This window comes from Chiloscyllium plagiosum, chromosome 10 (assembly GCF_004010195.1).
Source record: "Chiloscyllium plagiosum isolate BGI_BamShark_2017 chromosome 10, ASM401019v2, whole genome shotgun sequence".
Lineage (NCBI taxonomy): Eukaryota > Metazoa > Chordata > Chondrichthyes > Orectolobiformes > Hemiscylliidae > Chiloscyllium > Chiloscyllium plagiosum.
In genome coordinates, this window is record NC_057719.1 from 58,592,762 (window position 1) to 58,610,824 (window position 18,063).

At 40.5% G+C, this 18,063-nt stretch overlaps 1 protein-coding gene across 3 annotated transcripts in view; it reads left to right on the forward strand.

The window, feature by feature from the left end:
- The window catches only part of mipol1 (mirror-image polydactyly 1), a 413,402-nt gene that overhangs the window by 249,731 nt on the left and 145,608 nt on the right, over positions 1 to 18,063 (forward strand). For all 3 annotated transcript variants that reach the window (XM_043697843.1, XM_043697844.1, XM_043697845.1), the window contains one exon: positions 5,473 to 5,580. In XM_043697843.1, coding sequence (XP_043553778.1) covers positions 5,473 to 5,580 — 108 coding nt within the window. The remainder of the gene's footprint in view (positions 1 to 5,472; positions 5,581 to 18,063) is intronic.

Consider the following 18,063-nt stretch of genomic DNA (forward strand, 5'->3'; position numbering starts at 1 on the left):
CATGCATTATCTTGTACGTTTCTATTAGATCTCCCCTCAACCTTCTAAACTCTAACTAATACAATCCCAGGATCCTCAGCCATTTATCGTATGTTAGGCCTACCATTCCAGGGATCATCCATGTGAATCTCCGCTGGACATGCTCCAGTGCCAGTATGTCCTTCCTGAGGTGTGTGGCCCAAAACTGGACACAGTATTCTAAATGAGGCCTAACTAGAGCTTTATAAAGTCTCAGTAGCACATCGCTGCTTTTATATTCCAACCTTCTTGAGATAAATTATATTTGCTTTCTTAAGCACAGACTCAATCTGCAAGTCAACCTTTAGAGAATCCTGTACCAGCACTCCCAGATCTCTTTGTACTTTGGCTTTATGAATTTTCTTATCGTTTATAAAATAGTCCATGCCTGTGTTCTTTTTCCAAAGTGCAAGATCTTGCATTTGCCTACATTGAGTTTCATTAGCCATTTCCTGGACCATTTTCCTAAACTGTCTAAATCTTTCTGTAGCCTCCCCACCTCCTCAGAACTACCTGCCTGTCCACCTAACCTCGTATCATTGGTGAACTTCACCAGAATGCCGCCTTCGACCAGATCATTAATATATAAAGTGAACAGCTGCGGCCCCAACACTGAACCCTGCGGGACACCACTGGTCACCAGGTGCCATTCCATAAAAGAACCTTTTATCCCAACTCTGTGCCTTCTGTCAGACAGCTGATCCTCAATCCATCATGGGTGGCAAGGTGGCACAGTGGTTAGCACTGCTGCCTCACAGCGCGAGACCTGGGTTCAATTCCAATCTCGGGAAACTGTCTGTGTGGAGTTTGCACAGCCTCCCCGTGTCTGCATGGGTTTCCTCCGGGTGCTCCGGTTTCCTCCCATAGTCCAAGGATGTGCAGGTCAGGTGAATTGGCCATGCTAAATTGCCTGTAGTGTTAGGTGAAGGGGTAAATGTAGGGGAATGGGTCTGGGTGGGTTGCTCTTTGGAGGGTCGGTGTAGACTTGTTAGGCTGAAGGGCCTGTTTCCACACTGTAAGTAATATAATCATTTCATTAGCTCACCTCAAACACCATGGGCCCTCGCCTTACTCAGCAGCCTCCCATGAGGCACCTTATCAAAGGCCTTTTGGATGTCTGGGAAGATAACATCCACTGGGCTAACCTGTTGTTACCTCTTCAAAGAATTCTAACAGGTTTGTCAGGCATGTCCTCCCCTTACTAAATCTATGCTGACTTGTTCTAATTCAACCCTGCACTTCCAAGAATTTAGAAATCTCATCCTTAACGATGGATTCTAGAAGTTTACCTGCAACCGTGGTTAGGCTTATCTGCCTATAATTTTCCATCTTTTGTCTTGATCCTATCTTGAACAATAGGGTTACAACAATGATTTTCCAACTATCTGGGACTTTCCCTGACTCCAGTGATTTTTGAAAGATTACAACCGACGCCTCCACTATTTCCTCAGCCACCTCCCTCAGAACTCTAAGGTGTAGCCCATCCAGGCCAGGAGATTTATCAATTTTATGACCTTTTAGCTTATCAAGTACTTTCTCCTTTATAATGGCCACCACACTGAACTCTGCCCCTTGATTCTCCCTAATTGATGGGATATTACTCATGTCTTTCACTGTGAAGACTGACACAAAGTACTTATTCAGCTCTTCAGCTATTTCCTTATCTCCCATCACAAGCCTTCCTCCATCAATTTGGAGTGGCCCAATCTCTATTTTTGCCTCTTGTTTGTTTCTTAAGTATTGAAAGAAACTTCGACTATCATTTCTAATATTACTGGCTAGCTTACCTCTATATTTGATCTCTCCTTCCTTATTTCTCTCTTTGTTATCCTCTGTTTGTTTTTGTAGTCTTCCCAATCTTCTGATTTCCCAGTTCTCTTGGCAACTGTATAGGCTGCCTCTTTTTCTGTGATACATTTCCTGAGTTCCTTCGTCAGCCATGGTTGTCTAATTCCACCCCCCCCCGGGTAATCTTTCTTTTCTTTGGGATGTACCTCTGTACTGTATCCACACCCAGAAATTCCTGCCACTATTGCTCTACTGTCTTCCCAACTAGGCTCTGCTTCCAGTCAATGTTCGTCAGTTCCTCTCTCATGCTCCTGTAATTACCTTTATTTAACTGTCACACCATTGCATCTGATTTTGCCTTCTCTCATTCGAACTGCAGACTGAATGCTATCATATTATGATTGCTGCCTCCTAAGTGTTCCCTTACTTTAAGATCTTTTATAAAGTCCGGCTCATTACATAGCACTAAGTCCAGAATAGCTTGCTCCCTTGTGTGCTCCATCACAAGTGTTCCAAAAAGCTATTGTGTAAGCATTCCATGAATTCCCTTTCTTTGGATTCACCGGCAACATAATTCACCCAGTCTATTTGTATATTGAAGTCCCCCATGATCACCGTGACCTTACCTTTCTGATATGCCCTAACTATTTCCTGGTACATCTTGCGCCTGTGGTCCTGAACTGCTGGGAGGTCTGTAAATAACTCCCATTATGGTTTTTTTGCCTTTGTGGGTCTTCAACTCCACCCGCACAGAGTGCACATCATCTGGCACTATATCATTTAATGCCATAGATTTAATTTCATTCTTAACTAACAAGGCAACCCCGCCCACTTCCCTGTCTTTTCAATAAGTTGTAAAACCTTGGATGTTTAACCCCTGAACCCCTTGCAACCACGTCCCTGTGATGCCTATCACATCATAATAATTTATGATGATTTGTGTTGTTAATTCATCTACTTTGTTTTGAATGCTTCGAGCATTCAGGTAAAGCACCTTAATGCTAATTTTCTTATCCTCATGATTTCCATCACCTCTACCTAAGTTATCTTTCCTTTTTGTTTCATTCCTAGTCTGCCTTGAACTTAAACCCTGCACCCATGCTAACCTGCTGCTTATCTTTCTACTTGGCTTCATACTTCCTGTTGCTTTCCCTTTTCCTTTTCCCCAACTCACAAGTTTAAAGTCCTAGTGACCTCCTCCATTTATCCTTTTCGCCAGAACACTGGTTCCAGATCGGTTCAGGTGGAGACCGTCCCATCGGTGCAGATCACTCCGGTTCCAAAACTGATGCCAATGTCCCATGAAATGGAAACCTTCTTTCCCACACCAATCTCTTAGCCATGTGTTAACTTCCCTAATTTTCTTATCCCTATGCCAATTGGCATGTGCCTCGGGCAGTAGTCCAGAGATTATGACCCTCGAGGACCTGTTCTTCAATTTCCTTCCTAGAGGTTGATACACCCCAAACAGGTCCTCCTTCCTAGCCTTACCTATGTTGTTTGTCCCAACGTGGACCACAACAACAGGAAGCTACCTCTTGCGCTCCAATATCCTTTCAAGCCGTTCGGAGATGTCCTGCACCCTGGCATCAGGCAGGCAATACACCATGTGGGACTCCCGGACCGGCTCACAAAGGATAGTATCTGTCCCCCTAATTATAAAATCCCCTATAACAACTACTTGGCTTTTTGTTCCCTCCTCTTGAATGGCCTTCTGCACCATGGTCCTCCTGAAACTTCCTATCAACGCTCCAGAGGTACCCAGCACCACCATCTTGAGCAGCATGAGCACCTCCTCACTGAGCTCAGTTTTTGTTTCAAGGCTACTCGACTTCTGTCCTCATGACTGCCTTGGTCCAAGCACGGGAAAAGAGCTAAAGTCCATACGTGAGAGTGATAACCTTAACCTTACCTAATAGGTAGCACGTTCCTGGGGTTGAGTGCGATTTAAAAATATTCAAATTATCAATTTAGGTGAATTGGCCATACTAAATTGCCCATAGTGTTAGGTAAGGGGTAAATGTAGGGGTATGGGTGGGTTTCGCTTCGGCGGGTCGGTGTGGACTTGTTGGGCCGAAGGGCCTGTTTCCACACTGTAATCTAATCCAGTCTAATCTAATCAAAGCAGCATTTTATTGAATATGGTATCAAGGAGCCTTAGCGAAACTGGCATCAGAGAGAATCAGGGCAAAACTCTCTACTGATTGAAATTATATCTAGCACAAAGGAAAACATTATGATTATTGTAGACGAATTATCTCAACCGAGGACTCAATGCATGAGTTCCTTAGGGTCGTATCCTTGGCACAACTGTCTTCAACAGCTTCATTAATAAACTCCCCTCTATCATAAGATCAGAAGTGGTAATGTCCACTGAAGACTGCAGAATGTTCAGTACAATTCGTGATTCCTTAAATTTTGAAGCAGTCCAGCAGAACCTGGTTGCAGAACCTCCAGGCTTAGGCTGATGAGTGGCAAGCAATGTTCACATTATAAAAGTGTTAGGCAATGACTATCTTCAACTAAAAATAAGGTAACCATCACTCTGTGATTTTTTTCAGTGGTGTCACTGTCACTGACTCTCCCATTATTAACATTTTGGATGTTACCTTAAACAAGCCTTGTGTATAATGTGGCTATGAAGCAAGACAGTGGCAAGGAATTCTTTGGTGAGTAATTCACCTCCTATCTCATCAATGCCTGTCCACCATCTACAAGGCAAAAGTCAAGAGTGTGATATAATTTTCTCCACTTGCATGGATTGGTGAAACTGCAGCAATATTCAAGAGTCTCAATGTTATCTAGGACAAAGTAGTATACACCATCTTCAAAATACACTCCATTCAACACGAAAAACAGTGGCAGGACTGGTGTGCCATCTGCAAGATGAATTGCAACAGCTCACCAAGATTCCTTCCTTAACACGTAGAACAATGAGGGCAGCAGATGCATGCGAACACCACCATCAGTATGTTCCCCTTTATGTCACTTAGTATTCTAACTTTGAACTGTCTTGCTATTCCTTCACTGTCATTATGTCAAAATCCTGCATCAACTTCTTAACAGTACCGTAGGTTTCCCTACTCTAAAATGTTGATAATGGTTCAAGAAGGCACTTTCTCAAAGGCAATTGCAGATGGTAAATAAAATGCTGGCCTACCCAGCAATATCTACATTCCAAGAACCTGGAAAAATGTCTGTTTTAAAGTAGAATTTTATTACATGTGCATTAAAAATGTTCAAAGAAAATTAAAAGCCCTTCCAAAAATTTGCATTTTATTTCCTTGTAGGTAGTGTGTAAAATGAACAATTACTGCAATGGTGCCATGATTACGCTCACCAAAAATGCTAAAATAAAAGTTTCAATTATAGGTAAAGTTTATGTTGATGTTAGAAAAATGTAGTAGAATGACTTGAAAGTTACAATGTCTAATCTGTTGCTGATGTAACAAAAACATATTAACGCAATGGCAACTGAAAATAATGACTTAAAATGATGCCTCCATCAAACATTTTATCTAAGTAAGAGTGAGATTTTTTTAAAATCTGTAGATGAGCTTGTTAAATTTTGATAATTCTAAATTGATAATTTGAATATTTTTAAATCGCACTCAACCCCAGGAACGTGCTACCTATTAGGTAATGTGCTGTTTTATTTGACCCTAGTGCAAACAGTTGGAGCAGGAGCTTCATCTTTTGAAAGAGCAGAACCAGGCATTGGCAAACAGTACGACACAGCTGATGACTGAAAACAACCAAGAACGTGCCTTGAAGGTAAATCTCTCACATTCTGAGTCAGGTTAGGGTTGTAAGCCATGGATACCATTTCTGACCTACTGGTATCAGTTATGTACATATCAGTACTATTATCGTATGGTGCTTGCCAATAACTCCTCTTTTAAACATGGATACAATGTCTTTCGATGCAATTTTATATTTTTCTGCTTTTATATTTTGTATTCTGTTTCTATTTATGTAGAATATCAAATTGGAAGATAGGCAGGTGGAAACTGCTATTTCAGTATTTATATCTGATCAAAATTTGGACATCATTTTTATCTATAGATACTGCTTAAATTTTTTGTCATTACATGGAACTGAATAATCCATCTCTAGTTCAAAGAATATATTTACTCATGTTCATTATGTTTGAGTTTACCTTTTCTTCTTGTTAAGTGATCATTTGAATCTTTAGTAGCATTTAGCAGTTGACATTTTTGTAAATTACATCCAATTCATAAAACCAGCACCTTTTCCATAGTGACATGTACTGATGCATAAGTAAACTATAGAACTTTCTTCTGTCGTGCCAGTTTGTATCTAGCATTGAATCCATAGGTCCGACTTGAGCAACCAGACTCCTGAAGGTATTCTGGTACTCAATTATTGTCGGAACAGACACTTTTAACCAACTCATTCAGATTCCTGGAAACCGGCAGGAACGAACCAGCTCTCTGTGTTAACATCGCAAGCTAGGTCAAAAGTATGAGCGCAAGCCAAAAGCATAGACTAAGTGGTGTAAACACAGGAAGCTGCTTTATAGTTATATTAAACTGCTGTCTTAATTCTGATTAAACAAACACCTGTGTGAAAGGCACTTAAGTGAGCCGATGCACAAAACAGCTTCTAAAATGCTTCTAAATAAAGATGTGTTTCATTGTGTAGCGTGAAGTATGATTTGACCCATTGTGGCCAATAATAGCTCTCTGCCTTCAAAGGAAACCTATAGAAATGTCAGTTGTTCTCTAATTTAAAGTAAAAGAGAACTTTGGGGATTGTCATATCAAGCCTTCTAGGCTTATAGTTTTCAGTTTTGCCTCTGATTTATTCCAACGGGTAAAATTTTTCTTCTAACGGCATTAATCTGAATTCTGCTCTGAATTAGGTTTGTGAGTGAACTTGAACTGATAAATAGAGAAGTATAAATTAGTTACTGCACCATTGTAAAAGTTCCACCTGCATTTCTCCCTGCTTAAAGATGTTACTTTGATATATGTCTGTTGACATATATCAAAGTAACCTGTACAGGAAGTTCTCCTATAGCACCATGGTTGTGATCCAGTGAACCTTCCTTAAGAGGATCATTCAATATAAATAATGAAACCTATGGGAAAAGTGGGGTTGGGGCAGACCAGCAAAAATGTATCACTCATGATTGCTTAAAAGGTTGAAATCATATTTAATAACGAAACAAAAGTACATTTAACACAGTACATTTTAAAAAATGTAAGATAACTGCTCCCTACAGTACCTCTCACAGAAAGCTGCTCTGTTGGTAGCTGACATCGCGCATGTACAAAATGGCACGAAGAGCGGCACCAATGTTGTGCATGCGCAATATGACAATAACATTGGCGCATACGCAGTGCAAAGCACGCATACTGATCCCTCCTGGAATTGTGCAATTGCCAATGGAAGTGAGCGTTCTCCAAAATACCATTCCTTAATTCTTCAGTGACGTTATAGCCAAATTGTGCTGCCAAAACATGCGCTATCCCAGAACTACTTGTATTTGGGGTCAAAGTGACAAAAGAAGGAAAGCAAATAGAATTGCAGAGCAAGCTGTCAGAACAAGATGAATACAGATGAGAGTTCAGAACCTTCAAAGAATAACGATTGACTCATTGCACTTGCCCATTTTCTCAGCGCCTCTGAAATAACCCCATAGCAGCCGGTATCCCGTCATCAAGTCACCCTTTATTTTCAAATGGAAAGTCCTTGACACTGATGCAGCTCACTCAGAACCAGCTCTCAGAGTGACAGGATGTCTATCAGCTAGGGCTCCCTGATTGAATCAGATTAACAGCCCCAATCAGAGAACTTATATTCAATGAGATCCACCTGGCTGACCTTGTTACAATCACTACAGCCTCCATTGTTATCTTAGGGTAACATACTTTTAAATCCTTTGGACATGTTTCAATATACGTTTTGTAATAGCGAGACCAAAATGGTACACTCAAAACTATAGTTTAAGCAGGGTGTATACACATTAAATCTGTTTGTTTTACAATTCAGCTTTTCTAGCTGTTAACTCCAATATTTTATTTACATTTTCCATCGCTTTAACTTATGTTGCTACTTTCACGAGAATATATACTTAAATCCCTTGGTCTAACCAATTTAGACCTAATTTTTAAGAAGTATGATGCCTCTTTATTCCAAAATATACCACTTCACATTTAGGTATATTTTTACATCCATTAATGTTAATTTTGTCACATGCTTTAATCAGATTACGTTAACAGCCTTACAGTATGTGAATATTTAAGAAATGGCAACTCTAATATAATTGAGGAGCAAATTATTGTAGATGCTGTACTGAAAACAAAAAATGCTGGAGATCACAGCATCCACAAAGAGAAAGCAAGCTAATGTTTTGAGTCTAGATGACTTTTCATCAGAGCTGACCAGAATATGATATAATTGAAGAGAAAATGAGGTCCTGTTTCCTGAAGAAGGGCTAATGCCCGAAACGTCGATTCTCCTGTTCCCTAGATGCTGCCTGACCTGCTGCGCTTCTCCAGCAACACATTTCCATCTATGATATAATTGAGTTAAACATAATGTTTCAGGAAGACATGTGAAAAGGTTCCCAAGATTCTAAAGGTTACCTGAGAGTACAACGGGATTTTGATCAGATTGGTCAATGGGCTGAGGAGTGGCAGATAGAGTTTAATTTAGATAAATGTAAGGAGCTGCATTTTGGAAAAGCAAATCAGAGCAGGACTTATACACTTAATGGTAAGGTTTTGGGGAGTGTTGCTGAACAAAGAGTCCTTGGAGTGCAGGTTCATAGTTCCTTGAAAGTAGAGTCACAGGTAGATAGGATAGTGAAGAAGGTATTTGGTGTGCTTTCCTTTATTGGTCAGAGCATTGAGTATAGGAGTGGGATGGTCATGTTGCGACTGTACAGGACGTTGGTTAAGCCACTGTTGGAATATTGCTTGCAGTTCTGGTCCCCTTCCTATTGGGAGGATGTTGTGGAACTTGAAAAGGTTCAGAAAAGATTTACAAGGATGTTGCCAGGGTTCGACGATTTGAGCTATTCGAGAGGCTGAATAGGCTGGGGCTGTTTTCCCTGGAACGTCGGAGGCTGAGGGGTGGCCTTATAGAGGTTTATAAAATCATGAGGGGCATGGATAGGATAAATAGTAAAAATCTTTTCCCTGGTGTGGGGGTCTCCAGAACTAGAGGGCATAGGTTTAGGGTGAGAGGGAAAAGATATAAAAGGGACTTAAGGGACAACCTTTTCACACAGAGGGTGGTGCATGTATGAATGAGCTGCCAGAGGAACTGGTGGAGGCTGGTATAATTATGGCATTTATAAGGCATTTGAATGGGTATATGAATCGGAAGGGTTTAGAGGGATATGAGCCAAGTGCTGGCAAATGGGACTAGATTAGTGGACGAGTTGGACTGAAGGGTCTGTTTCCGTGTTGTAAATGTCTATGACTCTATTTAAATAAAGCTGACTTCAATGTGATGTGCCAGAGATTGTCCCCCATAATAAATAGCAAATAGCAAATGCTCAGCAGATTATCACAGCACCTGTGGAGAGAAATTGAGTCAGTGTTTTAGCTTTTTCAATTTTCATCCAATCAAGGCCAAGTAAAAGAAGTAATACATTTTGAACAACGAATGAGTCAGGAAAAGAGAAAAGGATGATTTATTATTTACTGAAGATCAGGAATCTAATATGAATCAGGGATTCACCAAAACTATTACCATCAAAATAATAATAATGCAGAAATTGATGCCACTTAAACATGACAAGGTCCAAAGGTAGTTGCTGTCCATTAGAAAGTATGTGAGAAATTGATGAAAACGTAGATGCTTCAAACATAATCTCGAAAGTTCACTTCATTGAGGAACTGTTCCTTTAAGTTAGAAGATTCTATGTGTCATTCTACTTTTTAAGGAAGGTGAAAGTGGAAAATCAGGGCATTGTAAGCTACTTCCATCATGATGTTAGACATATTATTGTCCATCCAGGCAATGTGAAGCACCCAACATGGTTGACTTTGCAGGTGAATTGTCTCAATGCTGCTGATGTTGGCATTTTCTGGGACTTCATTGATTATAGTGTAGTCCTGCCAGTGAACCTTGAGGATACTTTGTTTGGTAGCACTCTTGGAGATGTTCTAGATGGCGTACAGGACAGCAGTACAGGACCCACGACTTTTCACCATACTGAAGGGTGGTAAAGACCATGACTTTGTTACAGTTTGGATCTGATCTGTGTTCTAAGGCTGTCGTTTCTCTCCATTTGTTTGTAGAGTCTACTGAATGGGATGATTGCTTTTGATAGCCTCAGAGCATAGCTCAGGCTCAACAGTAACAAAGCCATGGTGTTCACCACACTTCAGTATGGAGCAAACTCATGGGTTCTGTACTGCTGTCATGTGCACCATTTTCTTGTCTGTGATGGCATCAATAAGCCTGAATGACAGTCAGTCAGGAGATTTCAATCATCAGCAAAAAGAAGTTCACAAATCATTTTTTTCTTCATTTGTTGTGTGAGCCTGAAGATGCCTGTGATTTGAAAGACCTCACAATTACCTCCCACCTGCATCCTCCTGTCACATTCGCACCTACCTTCCCCCCCCACCCCAGCTCCACCCCCACCCCACTATTTATCTCTCAGCCCCCTTCCCCCTCCACATACATGATGAAGGGCTAATGCCCGAAACATTGAGTCACCTGCTCTTCTGACGCTGCTGTGCTTTTCCAGTGCCACACTTTTCAACTCTTCATCTGTCCAGGAGCATATATAAACTCGTTCCTTTAGGTCTTCCACTGCCTGATGTTTATTGTGCTGAAGAAGTTGGTGAGTAAGATGAGGGCCAACTGCCTTCGTAGCATTGACAGTTCAGAAGGGATTCAAAGTTGCTGTTTTTCCTTTCATGTCTGTACTGATTCTTGCAAAACTGCTTCAGCATATCCAGGAACCTTAGTTTGAATCCAAAATTCTTAAGGATTTTCAAAAGTTCATCTCTGCTCACAGTGTCACATGTCTCAGTAAAGTCTATAAAGGTGACAAACAGGCCTTTGTTTTGCTCATCGCACTTTCTTTATATTTCTGAAGTGCAAATACCACATGGGGTGCCTCTATCTGTTCTAAAACCACACTGGTTCTGTGTGAGTCAAGTGTGGTGCAGGAAAAGCATAGTAGGTCAGGCAGCATCTCAACAGCAGGAGAATGGATGTTTCGGGCATAAGCCCTTCATCAGGAATGAGGTTTTTGGGCCAGGGGACGCTGAGAGATAAATGGAAGGGGGAGGGGTTGTGGGGAAGGTAAGAAAGGTCGGTTCTCCTGCTCCTTGGATGCTGCCTGACCTGCTGTGCTTTTCCAGCACCACACTCTCGACTCTAATGTCTAGCATCTGCAGTGCTCACTTTCTCCTGGTTCTGTGGGAGGTTTGCTTCTGCAATGGTAGGCACACACTTATTCAGAAGTATTCTCGCCAGGATCTTTCCAAGCAATAAACTGGAGTGTGATCCTGTGGTAGTTGGACTAATCTGATTTTTCTCCTTTTTGAACAAGGTGATGATAACTCAATTGCAGAGATTCTGTGAAACCTGCCTTGTTCCTCTCTGTTGGCCACAAAAATTCTTGACATGTAGCTTCGGGCTGCCATTGTTCAAGGCTTTATGTGGAATTCCATTGACTCCAGAGAGACTTAAGAAGAAGAGAGAACAAGGTCAGCTGACTATAAGCCACTTATTGCAGAAGTTTCCATTTTACCCTCCAGGAATACGCAAGATAGGGATTAAAAAGCCAGTTTCAACATTACTGAAGTGAACTATTGGGCCTGAATGCTTTCCTGAGTACCAGCCTGAATTCCAGTGTTAGCATACTTTGAAACCACATTTGACATTAGTCATCTGTATTGCAGTTAAAGACCCTCTCTAACTCCAAGTACAGCAAGCTAGTTAAAAAGGAAACTGTACAAATAATTACTGTCTCTCACCCTGAATACTGGATTTCACTCATAGACAACAGGCATCAGAAATTCATAGTTTTGCATATTGTTTGAGATTAAGCCTCATGAACCTGATTATTCACAAAACAATGTCAACACTACCAATAACCTCCAATGCAGTGACCACAATATTCAACTATCTAATCTTGGGGAAACAATATAGAAACTAGGTTAGGTGAATTGGCCATGCTAAATTGCCCGTAGTGTTAGGTGCAGGGGTAAACATAGGAGAATGGGTCTGGGTGGGTGCGCTTCGGCAGGTCGGTGAGGACTTGTTGGGCCAAAGGGCCTGTTTCCACACTGTAAGTAATCTAATATAATCATCTAATCTAATCTATATCTCTATTTAATATTTTTATCTCTCAGGATTTCCTCTGCTTCTAATCAGTGTGTCTGTGTTGTATTACTAATTCTCTTATTTCGTAATTAATAAACTCACTCTTTGTTGTTTCAGAAAGTCTGGTTAAATTGGCTGCTCTTAAAACATAGCGTTTGTATCTGGGAGAGGAGTATCCACAAGGCAAAGGGAACCTTTTCTAAACTAAGTTGTTGCAGCCATCCAAAAGAATGGGTTCATGAACAAGGGAAGCCAGTTCACCCTTCCTCATTCTACAGCTTAACAGTATGGAGTATCTTAAAATATAACAAGTAGGGAAACCTCACTGGAGATCTGTTTGTAACAATATGTCTACAAGATGAGGTTTGTCAGTTGCTGACTTGAAAATTTAAATCAGTTGTTGAGCTTAGACTTGAACTGAATGTTCTGCTTTGTGCAAGTGAACCAGTGGTCTAGGTGACATTTAGCACAATGTGACTATAGTATGTCCTTTTGGTCATGCTGTGGGAACAAAATGTAGACTTTAGTACTGATATTCAGAGTGGAGATGTATCCATGTGACCTTGAAATGACTTTTGGTTAAAAAAAAAGTGCAAGTCCTGGACAACATGGTAGTGAACTACCTTCTTAAACCACCACAGATGATGGTGTGCCCAAGTATCTGCTGACTTTGCTGTTCTAACTGGTAGAGTTTGTAGGTTTTGAAGGTACTGACAAGAGAAGCTTTGCTGAGTTACTGCAATGCATTTTGCATATATTACATACTGTTGCCACTATTTAATCAGTGATGAAGGAGTCAATGTTGAAGCTGAGGGTTGGAAAGACAATCAAGTGGACTCTTTGTTCTGGTTGGTTTCAAGCTTCTTGAGTGTTGTTAGGGTAGCATTCAACCAGAGAGGTGGACAATATTTCATCACACTCCTGATTTGTGTCTTGTAGATGGTAACCAGGCACTGGGGAGAAAGGAAGTGAGTTACTCACTGCATAATCCTCTGCCTAATATTCTAACTAAGACAATAATTTACCTTGAATTGCATTGGCTTAATCCCTAACAAAGCCTCTTGTAAGGGCTTTATATAATGCCTTCTGGAATTCCATGGAAGCAATTCTATGGACATATATGGACATTTATTGTCTAATGCTTTAGTTAATTCTTCAGAAAACATCAGATGCATTATGCATGACCTACCCTTTATAAATCACTGATAAGCTCAAAGGTTTCACATTGTTCAATTACCCTATCCATAATTACAGCTCAAGTAATTTTTCAAGTAATGATGTTTGACAAAGTGCTTTCTTCTCTTGGCATTTGTTCGCACACTAAGGTTTTAGGAAGATTGTACTAATCAGTTGTCCTCTTGTGGATAGTCATCCATAACTGGCAGATTCTCCCACAGCATGTGCAAGTGAAGGTACTGTCCATGCTGGAGACAATTGAATCCAACCTGCTCCTCCTTTTCACTTTCATGCTAGTTCTTTATGCAGTTTGAAAGGTGTCTGTAATGCCTCCAGATAGAAGGTACTTCCCATTGGGCCCAGACAGAAGTGGCGCACAGAAAGGGACTTCTTCAGGGACTCCTTGAAACATTGGACTCCATTTACCAGTTGACAACTTTCACAATCTTGCAAGGGCTCAAAGATGTCTTCTACACAGATCTCCACCCAGAATGTTCCTTCCAAGTATAAAATTGTCATCCTTGATGATTTCAACAACAGAGATAGCCATGGCAGCCTGGTGTGGAAGGATGTGCTCAGACACCATGGAGTTGGAAACTGCAGTGAAAACAGTTGTAAAATCCCGGAACTCTGCAGAAGAACAGATTCCCTTCTGGCCACACATAATCCTGACTTGGAAGTATATTGTTGTTCCTTCATCATCTTGGGATTCCCTTCCCTAACAGCATTGTGGGTGTTCCTACATCGCAAGGGCTGCAGTGTTTTAAGAAGGCAGCTCACCACATGTTGTCCATGGCTATTAGGGATGAGAAATAAATCCTAACTTCGGTGGTGATGGCCAACATTCCATGATAAACAAAAAAAAAGTGGCAGAATGGCAGCAAACAATGGGAATAACAGGCAGGTACTCTAATTGGCAGGAGATAGTTCAGAATGTTAAAGAAGAATCTATGTTAAATCCCCTACTGTTGAATCAAATGATTTATTTGATTAAACTGAAAACCACATACCCACTTTTGCTATTGAAGCAAAAATAGTTTGTATCAAAAGCAGTATTTGAAAACACAAAATTGCATCAGGATATTAATGGATTAAATGAATGGTCAAAACTGTGGCAAATCAATTTGTATAGCATTTACCATGGGAAAAGATATAGAAGCTAGGACATTTGGGAAAATAAATAGTGATGTCTTTTTTCGAAGTCACATTAGAGAGGAGGAGAATTGGAGGTCTTAAAATGCATGAAATTGGATAAATCCCTAATCAATTGTATCCCAGGACATTGTGGGAAGCTAGGGAACAAATTGCACGGCCCCTAGCAGAGATATCTGTATCATCGATGGCCACAAGTGAGGTGCCGGAAGACTGGTAGGTGGCTAATATTCTGCCATTATTTAAGACAGGCAGCAAGGAAAAGCTCGGAAACTACAGACTGGTGAGCCTATACAATAGCTCTCACTCGAGAAAAAAATACCACTGAAAATAATGGGACTAAAGGCAAGTACATCCCCCATAGCACATAAGTTGCATTCAAGGATTTTAAAGGAAGTAGCTACAGAGATATATTGTGCACTTGTAGTAATTTTCCATGAATTTGTAGATTTTACAAAATTTTCAGAGAAGTGGCAAACCACCAATGTAACACCCTTATTCAAAAAGAGAAAAAGACATAAAAAAAGCGAAATAGAAATCAGTTATCTGAATATCTGCCCTTAGGAAAGCATAAGAATCTATTATAAAGGAAATAATAACAGAATATTTAGAAATACACAATCTAATCATTGGAGATTAGAAGAATGAGAAGTGACCTTATCTAAGCATAGAAACTTCTCACTGATTGAGGGAGTGGTAGAGTGGGGAGGAGTGCTTGACAAGGTAGAGGCAAGAGATTGTTTCCCTTCTAGGAGACTCTGTGACGAGAGGGCATAGTCTCAAAATCACACATTTAAAACAGAGACAGAAAGGAATTTGTTGTCTCAAAGAGTGTGAATCTGTGGAATTATTTAGCACAGATCTGGGTGATTCAGTATATTCATGACTGAGGTAGACAGAATTGTAATCAGTAAAGGAAACAAGGATTATGGAGATGACACAGGAAAGGGGAGTTGAGGATTGTCAGATCATCCACGAAGTTGTAGAATGACAGAACAGCCTTAATAGCCCAAATGGCCTTTTCTTCACTCACTTGTGAGACATGGGCATCACTGGCTGGCCAGCATTTGTTGCTTTTACCAAGTTGCCCTTGAGAAGGTGGTGGTGATCTGCCTTCTTGAACTGCAGTCCATGTGCTGTAGGTTGGGAGAGAATTCCACAATTTTGACCCAGCAACGCTGCAGGAATGGTGATATAGTTCCAAATCAAGATGGTGAATAGGTTGGAGGGGAACTTGCAAGTGGTGATGTTCTCATATACTTGATGCTCTTGTCTTTCTTGATCATCGTGGATTTGGAAGGATCTCTAGTGAACCTCCGCATTGCATCTTATAGATAGTACACACTGCTGCTACTGAACATTGGTGGTGGAGGGAGTGGATGCTTGTGGATGGTGCGGATGGAATAGCAAGGGGTGGTTAGATTGCCTTTTATTTGAGATGGTCATTGCCTGGCATTTGTATGGTGCAAAAGTTACTCGCCGCTTGTCAACCTAAGCCTGGATATTGTTTAGATCTTGTTGCATTTGAACATGAACTGCTTCAGCATTGGAGGAACCACAAATGGTGCTGAACATTGTTCAATCATCAGCAAACATCCCTACTTTTGACCTTTTGACGGAAGGAACATCATTGACGATGCAGCTGAAGGTGGTTCAGCCAATGACATTACCCTGAGGCATTCCTGTAGAGATGAACTGGATCTCCTTTCTTTTATAGTTTATAGATACCAACATGAGCAATCAGAAGCATGTGTCCATCTGATAACAAAAATGACAAGAGGGCTGCAAGAGTTAAGGGGAACATGGCCAATGTTTTGTTCCAGGACAGTCTTTTGATTAACTTTTCAGTCAGGAACAGTTGTGTGTATTTCAACTTTGTGATTGGTTCATGGTCAAGTGCTACCGTATTTTCTTTGGGAAATAGAGGAGAAGCTTCTAACATTAAAAGCAAAAGCACCTAAATCTCTCCTGTGTGGAGAAGTAACAGAAAATCTCCTTGTAGCTATTTTCAATCATCATTTTCCTGTGAATGGCTATCTCAAGATTCTTTAATTGAAAAGAAAAGGAGAAAAATTATCTACAGAGACACTGAAAGGGCGATTCATTAAACAGTGAATGAAAGACTGGGAATTGGTGTATCTATAATCTCTTAGGACACAGTGGTAATATCTCTACAGCTGGACCAGGAGGAAGTCCCACCTGCAGCAGAACTATATGATAACATCTCTGAACAGATTCATTAGCAAATATTTATCAACAACCTCTGGTCATTAGCAAAGAATCAGAAGAAATTGGAAAGAAAACAAATAATTGATGTCTATGACCTAAACTGGTGCCAGAACTCTGTCTGTGACGTTTTTGTCCTTTCCCCACCTATAATATTTCTACCTTGTCTTGTTTCTTTGTGTCTGTTTCTACGTGTATGGAAATCTTTTAAAAAGTATATTAAATGTAATCGAGTTATAAGCTAGCAATTCATGTTCCTTTCTTCTGTTTTTAAAAACAGTTTGCAACAGGTTAATTTTAAAAATTATCCCTTCTCTTTAAAAAGACCAAAATTATCGAGCCTTGGAATAGAATCATTGAATCCCTATAGTGTGGAAACAGGCCTTCGGCCCAACAAGTCCACACCAACCCTCTGAAGAGTAACCTACATAGACCCATTCCCTTATCCTATATTTATCCCTGACTAATGCACCTAACCTACACATCCCTTGAACACTATGGGCAATTTACAAGGCCAATTCACCTAACCTGCACATCTTTGGATTGTGGAAAGAAACCAGAGCACCCAGAGGAAACCCATGCAGATATGAGGAGAATGTGCAGACTCCACCCAGGCAGTCACCCGAGGCCAGAATCGAACCCGGGTCCCTGGCGTCATGAGGCAGCAGTGCTAAATGCTGAGCCACCGTGCTGCCACTGAACATCACACCTTCCTTGAGTCAACAAAGATTATTAGTTACTAAACATGAGAAGAATTAGTAATGCAGTACACATAGACATGGATTAAAATAAGAGATAGGATCCAAAATAAGTTATGTGGATCAGTTTCTACATTACTTGTGAATAGCAAATCAGATTATGTTATGGCCATTATTGTGTTGAATAGGTGGCAAGATTATTTTTGATATTCTTAGTTTTGCAGGCAGATGAAAGTTTCTTTGTCCAAGTTTCTTTTAGAACTATGCACTCAGATTGACAGAGAGTCTTCTTGGACCTGCAACACAGGTGTAACTAGGGAATAGTTTTTCAACTGTGATATTCAAAGCACCTTAGTATTCATAGCCTGGATGGTGCTTATAAGAGCTTTCAGTCCCACTAGTCCACTCTAGTAGAGTTGAAATTGACTTTGAACCCCTGTTCTTGCATATTCCTGGAGTAAAATTAAAGACATTTCTGAAAAAGGTGGCTTTCTGCTGAGAAGAGAGAAGATACTCAGCCCTCTCTCTTGTTAAGTGTCTTTAAGTGTTCCTGTAGAACTCCTCTTTTTGAAACCGACACATTTTGATATTAAAAGGAAAATAATTTTATAAATACTTCCATTGTCTCTGATTGGCCAAGGCATTGCCATTAAGAAAGCAAAGGGAAGTGAGAGGCTCCCCC